General features: G+C 36.0%; 2 protein-coding genes and 1 pseudogene across 3 annotated transcripts; 1 reads left to right on the top strand and 2 right to left on the bottom strand.

Annotated features, from left to right (window-relative positions):
- Positions 1-4582: 4582 nt before the first annotated feature.
- LOC133177092 (uncharacterized) lies at positions 4583-7102 on the top strand. 2 transcript variants are annotated; one of them, XM_061312185.1, is made up of 4 exons: positions 4583-5014; positions 5940-6161; positions 6291-6444; positions 7010-7102. In XM_061312185.1, exons 1-3 carry the CDS (start codon positions 4773-4775, stop codon positions 6442-6444), a joined length of 618 nt encoding a protein of 205 aa, XP_061168169.1. In that variant the 5' UTR covers positions 4583-4772; the 3' UTR covers positions 7010-7102. The 2 variants fall into 2 exon arrangements, with proteins under 2 accessions (XP_061168169.1, XP_061168170.1); XM_061312186.1 differs by having other exon boundaries at positions 6953-7086.
- Positions 6898-9459, bottom strand: LOC133177091 (uncharacterized; annotated as a pseudogene).
- A 111-nt stretch (positions 9460-9570) lies between these two features.
- On the bottom strand, positions 9571-12762 carry LOC133177066 (THAP domain-containing protein 10-like). The gene is made up of 5 exons (XM_061312157.1): positions 12418-12762; positions 11774-11854; positions 11386-11505; positions 10278-10368; positions 9571-9785 (listed from the first exon to the last, which is right to left on the bottom strand). Exons 1-5 carry the CDS (start codon positions 12760-12762, stop codon positions 9571-9573), a joined length of 852 nt encoding a protein of 283 aa, XP_061168141.1.
- Positions 12763-12891: the final 129 nt, after the last annotated feature.

Raw genomic sequence — 12891 nt, 5'->3', positions numbered from 1 at the left:
ATGGGGGAGGGATGGGGGGGGGGTTGACCTTTCTCTTACTTTTTGTACATCTTTTTTTTTTTTTTTTTTTTTTGAAATCCTGGAATTTGCCAGTGCTCGACCTTACCGCAAAAAAGTTCAAAAAGGGGGGAACCCCTCCCCCTCAAAAAAAAAAAATAATAAACTGACCAGACTCGAAAATTCTATTTCATGGGGGAGGGATGGGGGGTTTGACCTTTCTCTTACTTTTTGTACATCTTTTTTTTTTTTTTTAAATCCTGGAATTTGCCAGTGCTCGACCTTACCGCAAAAAAAGTTCAAAAAGGGGGGAACCCCTCCCCCTCAAAAAAAACTAAACTGACCAGACTCGAAAATTCTATTTCATGGGGGAGGGATGGGGGGTTTGACCTTTCTCTTACTTTTTGTACATCTTTTTTTTTTGAATTCTTGGAATTTGCCAGTGCCCGACCTTACCGCAAGAAACAGTGTGTGTGTGTGTGTGTGTTGGGGGCCGGGAGGGGGGGGGGCAGCAGCATCTAAATGAAAATTTACTATAAAAAAGTACTATACTCAGAAAAAGGGGGCGGCCTCGCGTTCTACGGGCCTGCATGAATTAAATCATTTTTGTAAAGGAGTAATTTCTCATTATAATCATGCAAACAATTTGCTTGCTGGATGTCTATGGGTTAAGATTTTCACAGATGTACTTTCAATATACAACCAACTTATTGACCCATTATGAGGTTTGAACAGGAGGCCGTGAGTTTCACAAGTTTAGTTTAGTTAAGGCTCACTGCTCATAATAATCATGCCAACAGTTTAACTCTTGATGTCCAGGTTCAGAAAAAAGTTTACCAACAAAAATGAGCTCAATGGGCTTTGGTAGTTTTAAAATACAATTGGAGAGAAAAAAGTTCTTTTTTGTTTCCATGGATACAGTTAAAAATTTGTCCAACCGATTACATTGTACTTTTTTTTCAGACACCAGTTTGACCAGATGAAAAGAATAAATTCTAATGCTTCAAAAGGATTGATTGGACAGTCGCTGAGAAAAATGAGATTTAAATATGTTCAATTTCCATACTTCGTATGTTTCAATGGAACTGCATGGTCGCCATTTTAAAGAAGGGATACTTGTAACAATGCCCCCCCCCCCTCGCACATAGGATCGGCTCTGGGGGAAAATCGCACTTTATAACTATTACACAGGATTTCTTCCCGGAAAATTGAATCTGATGTGGGATATTCGTAGGGGAAATCCTACTCTAGAGCCCTTTCCCCGGGGGGGGGGGTCTACTCTGGAGCCAGTTTTCCGGGGGAAAGATTTGAAAGGGAAAAGCCTACTCTACAGGAACAGTGGCGATCTCAAAATGGCACTGGGTAAAGAAATCAAAATTTACCTACTGTTCCTGTCAGAAAGTTATAACTTTATTATGATCGAATTTCAAAAATATTTTTATGCCCCCGTATCGAAGATTCGGAGGTGTATAGTTTTTGCCCTTACCGTCCGTCTGTCTGTCTAGCTCTGTGTTTGTCCGCAAAAACTTTAACATTGCCCATGACTTTTGATTGGTTGGAGCTATGGCTTTCATATTTCACATGTGTATTCCTTGTAACTAGACCTTTCTTTGAGTACTATCATATTTGACCTTTTGTCCTTGACCTTGGAGTTTTTGAAAAACTTTAACTTTGGCCATAACTTTTGAACGTTTGGTGCTAGGGCTTTCATACTTCGCATATGTAATTCTTGTGACAAGACCTTCCTTTGGATATCAACAACTTTGACCCTTTGACCTTGGGGTTTGACCTACCTTTGGAAAACCTTAACCTTTGCCATAACTTTTGATAAATTGGTGCTATAACTTTCATATGTTATATGTCTATTCCTTGTGACAAGACCTTCCTTTGGATTGTAATTGTAATTGCAATTGTAACCTTGACCTTGGAGTTTGATCTACTTTTGAAAAACTTTAACCTTGGCCATAACTTTTGAACGATTGATGCTACGGCTTTCATATTTCACATGTGTATTTTTTTTTGAGAAGGCCTTTCCTTGGGCACCATTAATTTTGACCTCTTGACCTTGATGTTTGACTAACTTTTGAAAAACTTTAACCTTTTCCATATCCATTCAATTGTTGCTGCTTGGGCTTTCATATTTCACAGGTATATTCCTCAAGACAAGACCTTACTTTGGGTAGCAACATATTTGATTTGCATATGAGAATGTTTAACCTTTGCTATAAGTTGCCATACAGGGGCATCAGTGTTTCACAAACACATCTTGTTTTTTATTGAACTTTGATGCCCCCTTCAAGACTTGTTTATTCAGCTAAAAAATATCCAAACCAAAGCACGCGTCTCCCAAAGATATCACCTACTATGTACGTTTTAAAAAAAATACTTCGTCCATCATTTTTGTTACTATTATTCCACGCTCTCTGATTGGCTCAAACTTGATCACATGATCAAGAATATAACAGCATTTAGACTTGTCTTATTTAAAGATTCTGAAACGCACAATGACTTGATGTTTCTAAAAGTGGAAATATCTTCATAGTGCTGACTTCACAATAGTTCATATGACTTTACGTTTGTGAAAAAAAATATTAAACTTCATCTCCTATCTATTCATAATTGATAATAATTGATAAGACGTAACAATGCCTTGATTGAGGATCTACTTTTATATTTAAAACTAATAGATATACTGAAAATCCAATAAAAAATGAAAATAATACTTAAAATTCTGCATCATAAAGGAAACACAATTACATTAAACAGCTTAATTTATTTTGATCTCTAGTTTCTATGTGTTTAAAAAAGACGAGAGAGAAAACTGGTGGCTTATTCCCATTATTATCAAACTTTGTTTTGGCAATCTCTGTTAAAAAAAAATAATGACAAATGTAGCCCTTTCATGGGGTCAATCCACAGATATATCAACTTCACAGAAAAGCATATCGACCTCGCACTTTGAGCTCGGTCGATATGCTTTTCTGTGAAGTCCGTATATGTATGGATCGACCTCAAGCAAGGGATACATTTGTATAATATTGAACACAGTTCAGGGTGTACATTGGTATACCGTACATTAGATAAAATTGCTAACGCACCATCATACAAAAATTATAATATCGATCTTTTCAAAACTTGTTCATAATGAATACGTTCCCTTATTTGAAAGCATGGCATTACATACCCAAACTGATTAATGAATGTAATGTTAAATGAAGCGTAAAGATTTCATAGAAAATGCCTGAAAGTTATGATCACACTTCATGGAAGTATATAAAAAAGGAGGGGTGCAATCCCCCCCCCCCCACCCCGCCTTGAGAAAAGACACTTTTTAGTTCTAAAAGTTAAAGAAGTTATATATATATTTTTAAAAACTGTATTGTCAATCATTTGATTCATTTATTTTATTAAAAAACTTATTGATAAATAATTTTTTTAGTTATTTTTTACAGGTATGTGAAAAGAAAAAAATAAGAGCTTCACATATGATTCGAACTTTCTCTCCAAAGGTCAGTTTGGCGTAAGACTTCTATCTACACTACGAAGTCTGCCTTTTGTCGTTGCAGTGTATCAGTGTTCTCTAAGGATATCCGCTCCTCAGCCTGCAGGAAAGATAGCTCTTTAATTAAAAAAGTCTCAAATTGTAGCTTGAAATTGAAATCTTTTCTAGCAAAATGAATTTTTATTTCATGTACATGTGTATCTCAATATGACTCAAAGTTCTTTTTCCGAGAAAAAAGAAACTCGTTATATTTTGGTAGTTAGTTATGTGTGTGTGTGTGTGTGTGGGGGGGGGGGGGTGTTAATGAATTAAGACATGTATTATGCTATCTACGCTTCTGGTCCCTGTACTTCGTATCGGGGGGGGGGGGCGCAATTGGTTTGCGGAGTGCAAGATCGTTTGAGGGTCTTGTGTTGACACCATAACATAGACAAATTGGACTGCACTGGCAAGATGGCATATTAGATTTACTTGTGTCGATGATGCCAAAAAGGCATGACTTTTACTGATCAAGTACAGGGTATGTTCCATATAAGTTATGTCTGTCCACTTCTCCAGAATAATATGTATGATCAATAGTCCATGAAAAATATGCGGAATATGCAAAATTTTGGTGACTTTTGCACATTCATCCTCGAAATTTGTTGGTGTGTATGACAACTCCAAACAACCCAACTCCTGAATGTCCGTTCATAAATTATATAAATTTCATGAACAAATTCTATTTTTAAGATTTCAATAAATTTTATTTTCATTAAATGATAAATTTTCTCATTCTATTATGTTTATATATGCAAAATGATCTTTGAATTTGTTTTTGATCGCCTTAGAGGCGTGAAATGGATCAGAAACATCCAAATGGTGGAAAACAATCTACTGTGTGAGGGTGTGTGTTTAATAAACCATTCTCATATTCATTAAGATGACCGAGAAAAACAATACTCTTTACAAAATCGAAAAAAAATTCCATTTTTTATTATCAAACATATCATATCCTGTCCCATTTTTCTACGTTTACATTCACAGAATGAGGTTACATAATATATTACACCTTCCCCTAATCACAGTCATAAGGCATTAAAGTGTCTGGGAAGTATGAAACAATGCTAGTTTTAAAATACGTAGAATTGTATAATAAAAACATTCCGTAAGTTTTACAGTCAGATTCGCAACGATAACGGAGATATTCCGGGTTAAAGTAGGCGGTTCTCGCACCTGTCTAAAACCAATCAACGCTACTTCCGGTTTTACCATAAATAGCGAAAAACCCCGCATGACGTCACATCACATCAAGTTCAAAATGGCGAGTACAAACAACAACAGCGAAGCCTCCGATTCTGCGTCCGATATCGACCTACATATGTCGTTTGAGGCCTCATCCTTCGAAGAACAAGAAGAACATTTCCAGAATGTAGCCCCTTATCGATTTGAACCTGAGGCGAGTGATTCTAGTGAATCTGATGGCTCAAGTGAGGACGATGTCGACAACCCACAGCGGCTCGGCAATACGGACTGGTATGACTTTCACGTTAAAACTCTCTGGTATAATACAAAGAAAAATATATATTTTATACTCATAGAATTTCGCATGGTCTGAACTAATAATAATTAATAAAAATATTACTATATAAGCCAAATGTTGCGAGAAATGAGGCCATGTAAATTACACCCATGCAACATGGCTGAACATTCGTTCGGGACGACCATTTGAATCTTATGGGCTAGCAGATTTAGATCTATTCTTGAAAATTGTCTCAATGAGAAGGAAATAATTAATCTGATCTTGAAAAGTGGTATATACACGCCCAAAGAATTTACTACTTCTTTGTAGCTTGTCAACTTTTCTGGTCTCTATAGTCATGGAGTTTGGACATGTTTTTTTTTTTTCTGCGATGGCAGAAAATTAAGATGACAACTAAATTTGTCAGAACCTCTAACTCTGAGAATAAAATTTTGCCCCTTTACAGGCCCGTAGGAAGCAATTTCAGTTGGGGGGGGGGGGCACAGCTGAACATTTTCAGTTGGGGGAGGCACTATCAACTACCAAAATTCCTTGACAAGCAAAAAAAAAAGGTCATCAGACGTTTTCATTGAGGGGGCACAAGCAACAAGCATATAGTAGCTATGTTTTCTATAGTAATCTAGATATCGGCAAAATTATTTGAGGGGGACAACCCCCCCTTCCTACGGCCATGCTTTATACCTGATGATAAGTTGAAAACAAAAACTGTATTGCTCTATGCACATTATCTACATGTATGGGACTTCTGGAGTATTTTTTTTTAAAGATTAAAGTTGATAAATAATCATTATGTCTAATGCATCTTCGTAAGCCAAGGGTTTTCGGTCTGCTTCGCGGGGAGAAAAGTGGACCGAAAACCCTTGGCTTGCGAAGATGTGTCTAATATAACTTCCATGTAATCATGTTTGAATATTGTAGGTGCACTTGTGGATTCTGTACTCCGAAACCCACACTCAGAGAAAGTATATGCTGCACTGAAATCACCAGGATTGATGAAAAGAGAACATCTTATCAGAAAGAATTGCCTTGCATTACAGAACACCCTGGATTCCAATCTGTTTGTCTCGACATCTACGTCTTGGAGACAGCCTATTATCAGTATCGTTCCCAGTATGGGGAATTGCAAAAGACCATTGAACAGTAAGACATTTTATTGAATTTTTACATATTTGTTCCAAAAATGAAATAAAGCATTTGAAGAAAATCACAAAGACTATCACAAGTAATAACAAGTGCATGATAACATGATTTTCTTTTATTCAATTACAGAAGAAACAGATATACAGCATATCGTCAGCTTGTTCGTTGGTGTTGGGGCTACTTGGGGAAGAGTGTTCGTGTCCCACTTCCCTCTTGTGCAGTTACAAAGATACACCATTCCTTCAGTTCTGAAGAGTATCAAGGATTCAGAGACCCTGAATGAGTAAGCCACTTCTATATTTTGGATTAACAAAAATTCACCATATTATCAACTTTTACTATCAATTTTACAAATTAAATAAATATAAAGTTTACACAGCATAAATCTTATAAATGAGAAATGGTTAAGCATAGGATACAGAAAACAACCTTGTCTAGTCACACATACAAGCAAAAAGCAGTTCAAAATAATTGACAAAACATAAGCCTCGTGTACATATTACAATAAAATTTATAAAAGCATCAGCTACAAAAAAAATCTTGATTACATAGGTAAACAATTTTTTTTGCACCCAGGAACGGGACGTGGACCCTGCTTTTTTTGTTCCCATTTTTTTTTTTTTTTTTTGCAATTTTATTTTTGTTTTCCTACATGCAAATTTACAAGTAAATGCTAACTATAACACTATTTATACAATTATTTACAAACAGACTATGACAAACTACAGTATGAGTATCCACAACTGATATTTACAGTTCTATGTATACAAGGGCTAGAATCTCCTACACAGATGTCTCCTTCCTCCCAAACCGAGACTGGAAATTAAACACTGCTTCCTCCTTTTCAGGGTGAAGAAAATCACTGCACAGAGGAGGTGGTTGCAACTGAGGCAAACAGAGCGCAGGTGGAAAGGCGGGTGCTGGTGTCCGGGATGATACCTCAACGTATCGTAGAGTCTCTGTCATCAAATCAGATGCATACCCTGAAATGCATAGACAATATTTAAAATTTGTAAAATATTGAGGACTCTATCTCTGTTGATGAATACAAGTATCATTCTCGTGTTTTGCTTGGTATTGAATAAAATTAAATTCAACATATTTTGTTATTTATATATACATTTTTTTTTTGGGTTGTTCAATTTTTAAATGAGGAGGGACTTTTACAATTTTTTTTTTTCTTAAAGGTGCGTTAATAAAAGCATCTTACCAAACGTTGAATCTACAGTCTTCATGCGAACACTATATTCGCCATGCTTGAACTTGGGAAAGCTGATCTTGTACTGCAGGTTTCCCTCCTTTGTAACTGCCTGCATTCTTGAAGAGTTCTCATTAAAATGGAGAGCAGCAACCATCAACCTACATAAAATTTTTAACCTTGTAGATTACAATAAATAAAATCTCCATCTGCTTTCTGTATTGTAGAAATTTAAATAAGAAATGATATAAAAAAATATCCAATATTACTGTGTAAGCATACCTGCAGTACATGCCATGATAAGAGAAGGAAGCCATCTTGGGGGCAAAGTGATTGATAGTGCTATGGAAAGCCTCAATCTGGGATGTTTGGTGCAGTGGGGACAGCTTGGGTATATCTTTCTTCATCTGATTGGACAGGATAATATCGCAAATCTTCTCACTGGCTTTCGTTCCTTTATGAAAACAAAATGTATACTTATTGTACAGGATTTTTCCCTTTAACAAGGCAGTTATGAAATTTGCCAATAAAGAAAGTAATAATTATTTATCAATTCTAAAATAAGGTTTTACCTGGTTTTATCCACTTCTTTTTCTGCTCATCACCCTCTAACGTGTCATGGGCACAAGATGGGAAGAGGTCATTGTGGCCCTCATGAATATTGTGGATATGGTTTTCCACAGACTCCCACTTTGCCCACATGAAGTCCCCATTCCCATCAGGTGTTCAAGCTGCCACCCAGTACAAGTGGTTGGTCAAGCTCTTGATCCATTTGGCAAGATTCTCACACTCCTTCTGTTTGGATGCAGCTAGGATCTTTTTCTTTAGACCTGAAAATATTTTGGAAGCCATGTTTACAGAGTAAAATTAATATGTCCCATCTTAAGATGGGCATATAAAAATCATAATTTAACTGCTTCATTTCATCTTTTACATTCATAACTTTTTAAATCATACATGTAAATAATAACTTTGGAGATAACTCAGTAGAAGTCATTATAAAAGTTAAACATCAGCTAATGTTGATTCTGTACAAAGATGTCTTTAAATACATACAATTCAAATACTGGTAAAGAAAGAAAAGAAAAAGAATACCTTTTGCCACATGCCAAACATCATAATAGTGTGTCGTCTCCGTCAAGTTCTCCCTGATCCACTTTTGTATCTGGACATGGCGGTCAGTCACTATCGTACCAATCTCCAAATCTTGGTCTTTCATCCAGGCAATAGTCCGCTCTAATCCCTTCTTCTCCATTCCCAAGCTGTTTTTTACTTCATTGCTCTACAAAATTTAATCAGATTTCATTAACTTCACAAAACTTCAACCAAACACCTAAAGTTAGTACACATTTTTTCCCCTCATTAGATCCTTTTTAGCATTTTATTTTCATGTATACTTTGTTGAATCTTTTCAGCAGTGTTTGAGTGATTGTTTTATTTAAAATAATGATAAAATAATATATTTTTTTTTAAAACAGTTCATCTTTAATTTAAATAAAAAGTGCAGATATTTATCGAAATAACTTGTTTACCTGAACCAGCTGGATATCAATGACAATTCCTTCCTCAAGGTCAATGGTGCTGTACGAGCCAAACTTTGCACAGTGACCAGGGGAGTCAGCTCGCCCATCTCCACCAATAACCAGAGGATCTCCTCTTTCCAAAGCTCGACTTGCATACTCCTGCTGGTGCTTGTCCCACACACGAGCAATTACAGGAAACAAAATGGCTGACTGGTGGGAATTGAATGTTCTTCTGGTAATGGTTGCAACCCCCATGCAGTTCAGCACACGAAGAACTTTGGACACAAGGGCACCAGAAAACAGTATGGCGGCAGATAACCCAATGTTCCCAACAGGAATATTCCCAATGAATGGCTGACTGCTCCACTGCCAGGTAAACCCACAGAACTCACACTCCACAGCAATCTTCACCATTGTTCCAAGCACCTGCTGTACACTTGCTGCTGTATACTTGTGGCACCTCCTGCAGTTACTGAACAGCTCAAGCAGCTTGGTTTCGGAGATGATAAACTTCCTGTCTTCCAAGGGGTTGCAGGGTGCTTCAGTGCTACAATTTTTAAAAGATTAAATTAATTACAGGGAAATAAAAATTGCCAAAAGAATTGAGGCTAACATATTCATTTTCTCTTCATAGTAAACTTTTTGAAGCAATTCTTAGGTAACTGATCAATGACCATAGCCTAATCACTTACTTGGTATCCTGTACATGAGAATCATCTGAACTAGTGCCAGAAGGTTCATACAATGAGGCAGTCTCATTCTCCGTCTGGATAGACTCTTCACCACTAGAGGAATCAGGAACAGGAACAGGTGCTGGAGGTGGACGTGGAGCAGGCAAATCATCTCGTACATCAACCTGAATACCAATGCTTCGAACTCTGGGTTGTAGGTCAACTTGTAATCCTATCAAATTACATATAAACATTATATGTCATTGTGAGAAAACAAGATTTTTCTCTTAAAATTTATATTTAGGAGGAAGAACAATGATCTAATTAGTCTTATGCATATGAACTTGCAATTTTTTAAAATTGAATACTACACACAAATTAGGTACTGATAAGTTAAATGTTTTCCTCTCTTTTCAAAATTTAAAAAGAAATGGTGAAAGGGGGTATATAAACGATACTACATAATATAATTCAGTTATAATAATCATCAATGAGTAAATATGTAATAATCCCTGAATGTATGTCTTTCAATACCAGCTTAGGGGTCATAGTCCATAAATGTACATGTTCTAATATAATAAATGTTTTTTAAAAAAAAGCCAAACTAGCCATGGGGAATCAGATTGAGAGTACCAGGTATATTGCAGTAATAATCAAAGAATAAAGAATGACAATTACAACATATTATTATCTTATGTTGCAACAAGTTACTTCGAATAAGTACCTTTTTCCTTATTCCTTGCAGCAACTTGAATCTTTACGCTACGTTTTCGTGTTGATTCTGTCTGACATGCCATAGACACACTTTTCTCCTCCTAAAATGAACAGAAAAAAGATTAATAAGTAATCCGTAGAATTATAATTGTGGCCTGCATACTTTACAGCAATATTTTTATCTCTTTTCTTTAATAATACTCGTATGAATAGTATACAATTTTTTCTTCCTTTCACTAAATTTAGAACAAGTGCAAGTTTCTGTTTTATTTCATAATAGTTTACTCATACACATATGGACTTATTTGCATAGAGTCTAGTATTGTGGACATGTTAAGCAGGAAATTTAGATTTGGTTATTACTTATTTAGGGTCAAGTAATTTAAATTCAGAAGAACACAGCGATGAAGAATGTAATAACCATCTCTTTTAATCTTATATCTGAACTGAATAAATCTTCATGATATTGTGAATAATGCACAAGATGCATGATAACATCATTTATATTTAACAAAATAATCATTGAACTTTTTCTTAAATGAGGCAAGCTGACAAATTTATACTACATTTTTTATTTCGTATATTTTTGTTGACCTAATCAATCTGTGCAGAGTTATCTTAATTATGCCCAAACAAAAGTCATAGGAGATGTCAATTTAAATAAACATATCTCTTACTACACATCGGATCCTCACCAATCTATCCTTGTTTAATACGCAATACAGTAATAACCAACTTATCAGTTGTAAAAATCATTCTTACATTCATGGTCCTCATGGGACTTAGAACCGAAAGTTGAATAGCAAGTTGAATACCGATCCCAATCGGAATCAAGATGAAGAATTTAACAGAAAAGAAATTGAGACAGAATTAGATGAGAATCTAGGATTTTTTTTTTTTTTAAATAATGGCCTAAAAAAAGATAAATCAAAGATGCATCAGCATGTGGAATAAGAAGAGAAAATTTAATAAAATCATTCTTTCTTTTCAGTTGGTTTAGTACTACATATATTGTGTAAACATAATTATATAAAGCTAAGGTGCAAGGAATGTAACAATTTACACATTTCTCTCTATTTTTTTTTTTTTTTTTGGTTCTTAAATATGTTATAACATACCGAAACAGGTGTGGGAAAGGGAACAGGCGTTGTTTGGATCCCAACACATTCATCCTGGTCTTGCGACTCTTCCTGTATTTCTTCAACCTCTGTGTTGTCATGAAGCAGCTCTGCCAATACCTGCGATAAAATAATGAACAAATTTTAACACAAACAAATAATATAAATTTGAATAAGTTTAAGATATTTCAGTGAATACCCAGTGTAATTTACTTTCTGTTTAACAAACAAAGAACATGAAAGCATTTTTAGTGCAGATGAGGTCTTTTTTCTTATTCCGAATTTTCTCACCAAAAGTCTACAAATTTCTGAAGTTAATATTTTTTTATTATCGAATCACCACCATTTATAGATTAAAACAAAATAGAATAGAACAAAAAAAACTAACCCTATTCCTCTCACGCTTTGCATGGGCTCCTCGTACTGGAGTAGGGGTGTTTACATGGGGAGGGTTGTATGTTCGTTCGCCCTAAAACTTGTTCGCCCTTGACGCCGTTCGCCCTCATTCCCGTTCGCCCAGAGTCCGATCGCCCTGAAACTTGTTCGCACAGGGTCCGTTCGTCTTATTTATATTGCAGAAAGTTGAATAATGAACCAATGGATTTTTTAAATAAATTGTATGTACATTGGTTCATAAATTGCACACGGGAGACAACAGACGTATGCATGTGGTCACACTATAAATACCTGTCCTATCAAAGACCCGGCAGACCAACAGAAATTAACGTCTCAGTCCTTTAATTGTTTTCAAAACTTACAGTGACATAATTAAGTATAATTAAATCAATTAAGCATGTAAAGAGCATAAATATCAAATTTGAAGATTACGGTAAATAAAAAAAAATTCTGTAGTAACATTTGGAAAAAAAAACACCAAGTCGTAAAATATTGAATAAAATTAATAATAAATGTTGATATTTATTATTTACTGTATATATAATAGGGCGAACGAGATATAGGGCGAACAAGAATAATGGCGAACGGACCTTGCGCGAACGGACTCGTGCGAACAGGTAGATAGGGCGAACGAACCCGATACCCATGGGGAGACTCCAGGAACGCATCGTTCAGTTGGTCTCTTTTCCGCTTGGGATATATGCTTGGTATGGACCCCTGGCGTAGACGCTTCTTCGCTGGGATCCCAAAGTCCTTCATGAGCGAGAAATGTACCTCATAGCAATCCTCGTTGAAATGGTCACTGCAGATAACGGTGTATTTCGAAGGACCAGACCAGTCTGCCCTCGTCAGCTTCACAAAACGACACCAGGCCGCTCGCAGTCGCTCATCTTTGGGGAAAACATGAACCGACACGCCATCTGACTGTCTTTTGCTGCATCCCGCTACAACACACATGCGTCCGACACTTTTGCTGGCCATTATTCGCCGGAAAACACGCACAGGTCAATAGAAGACTTTCTAAAAATGGCGGAAACTGATGTGTTGTGACGTCACTTCCGTTTTAGCTAGGAATAGCCTCGTTTTCGGTATCGTAAAGGTGTATATTTT

This window comes from Saccostrea echinata, unplaced genomic scaffold (genome assembly GCF_033153115.1).
Source record: "Saccostrea echinata isolate AGI-Se365-2 ecotype Australia unplaced genomic scaffold, CSIRO_AGI_Sech_v1 ptg000086l, whole genome shotgun sequence".
NCBI classification, from domain to species: Eukaryota; Metazoa; Mollusca; class Bivalvia; order Ostreida; family Ostreidae; genus Saccostrea; species Saccostrea echinata.
This window is presented reverse-complemented; position numbering and strand designations above follow the sequence as displayed.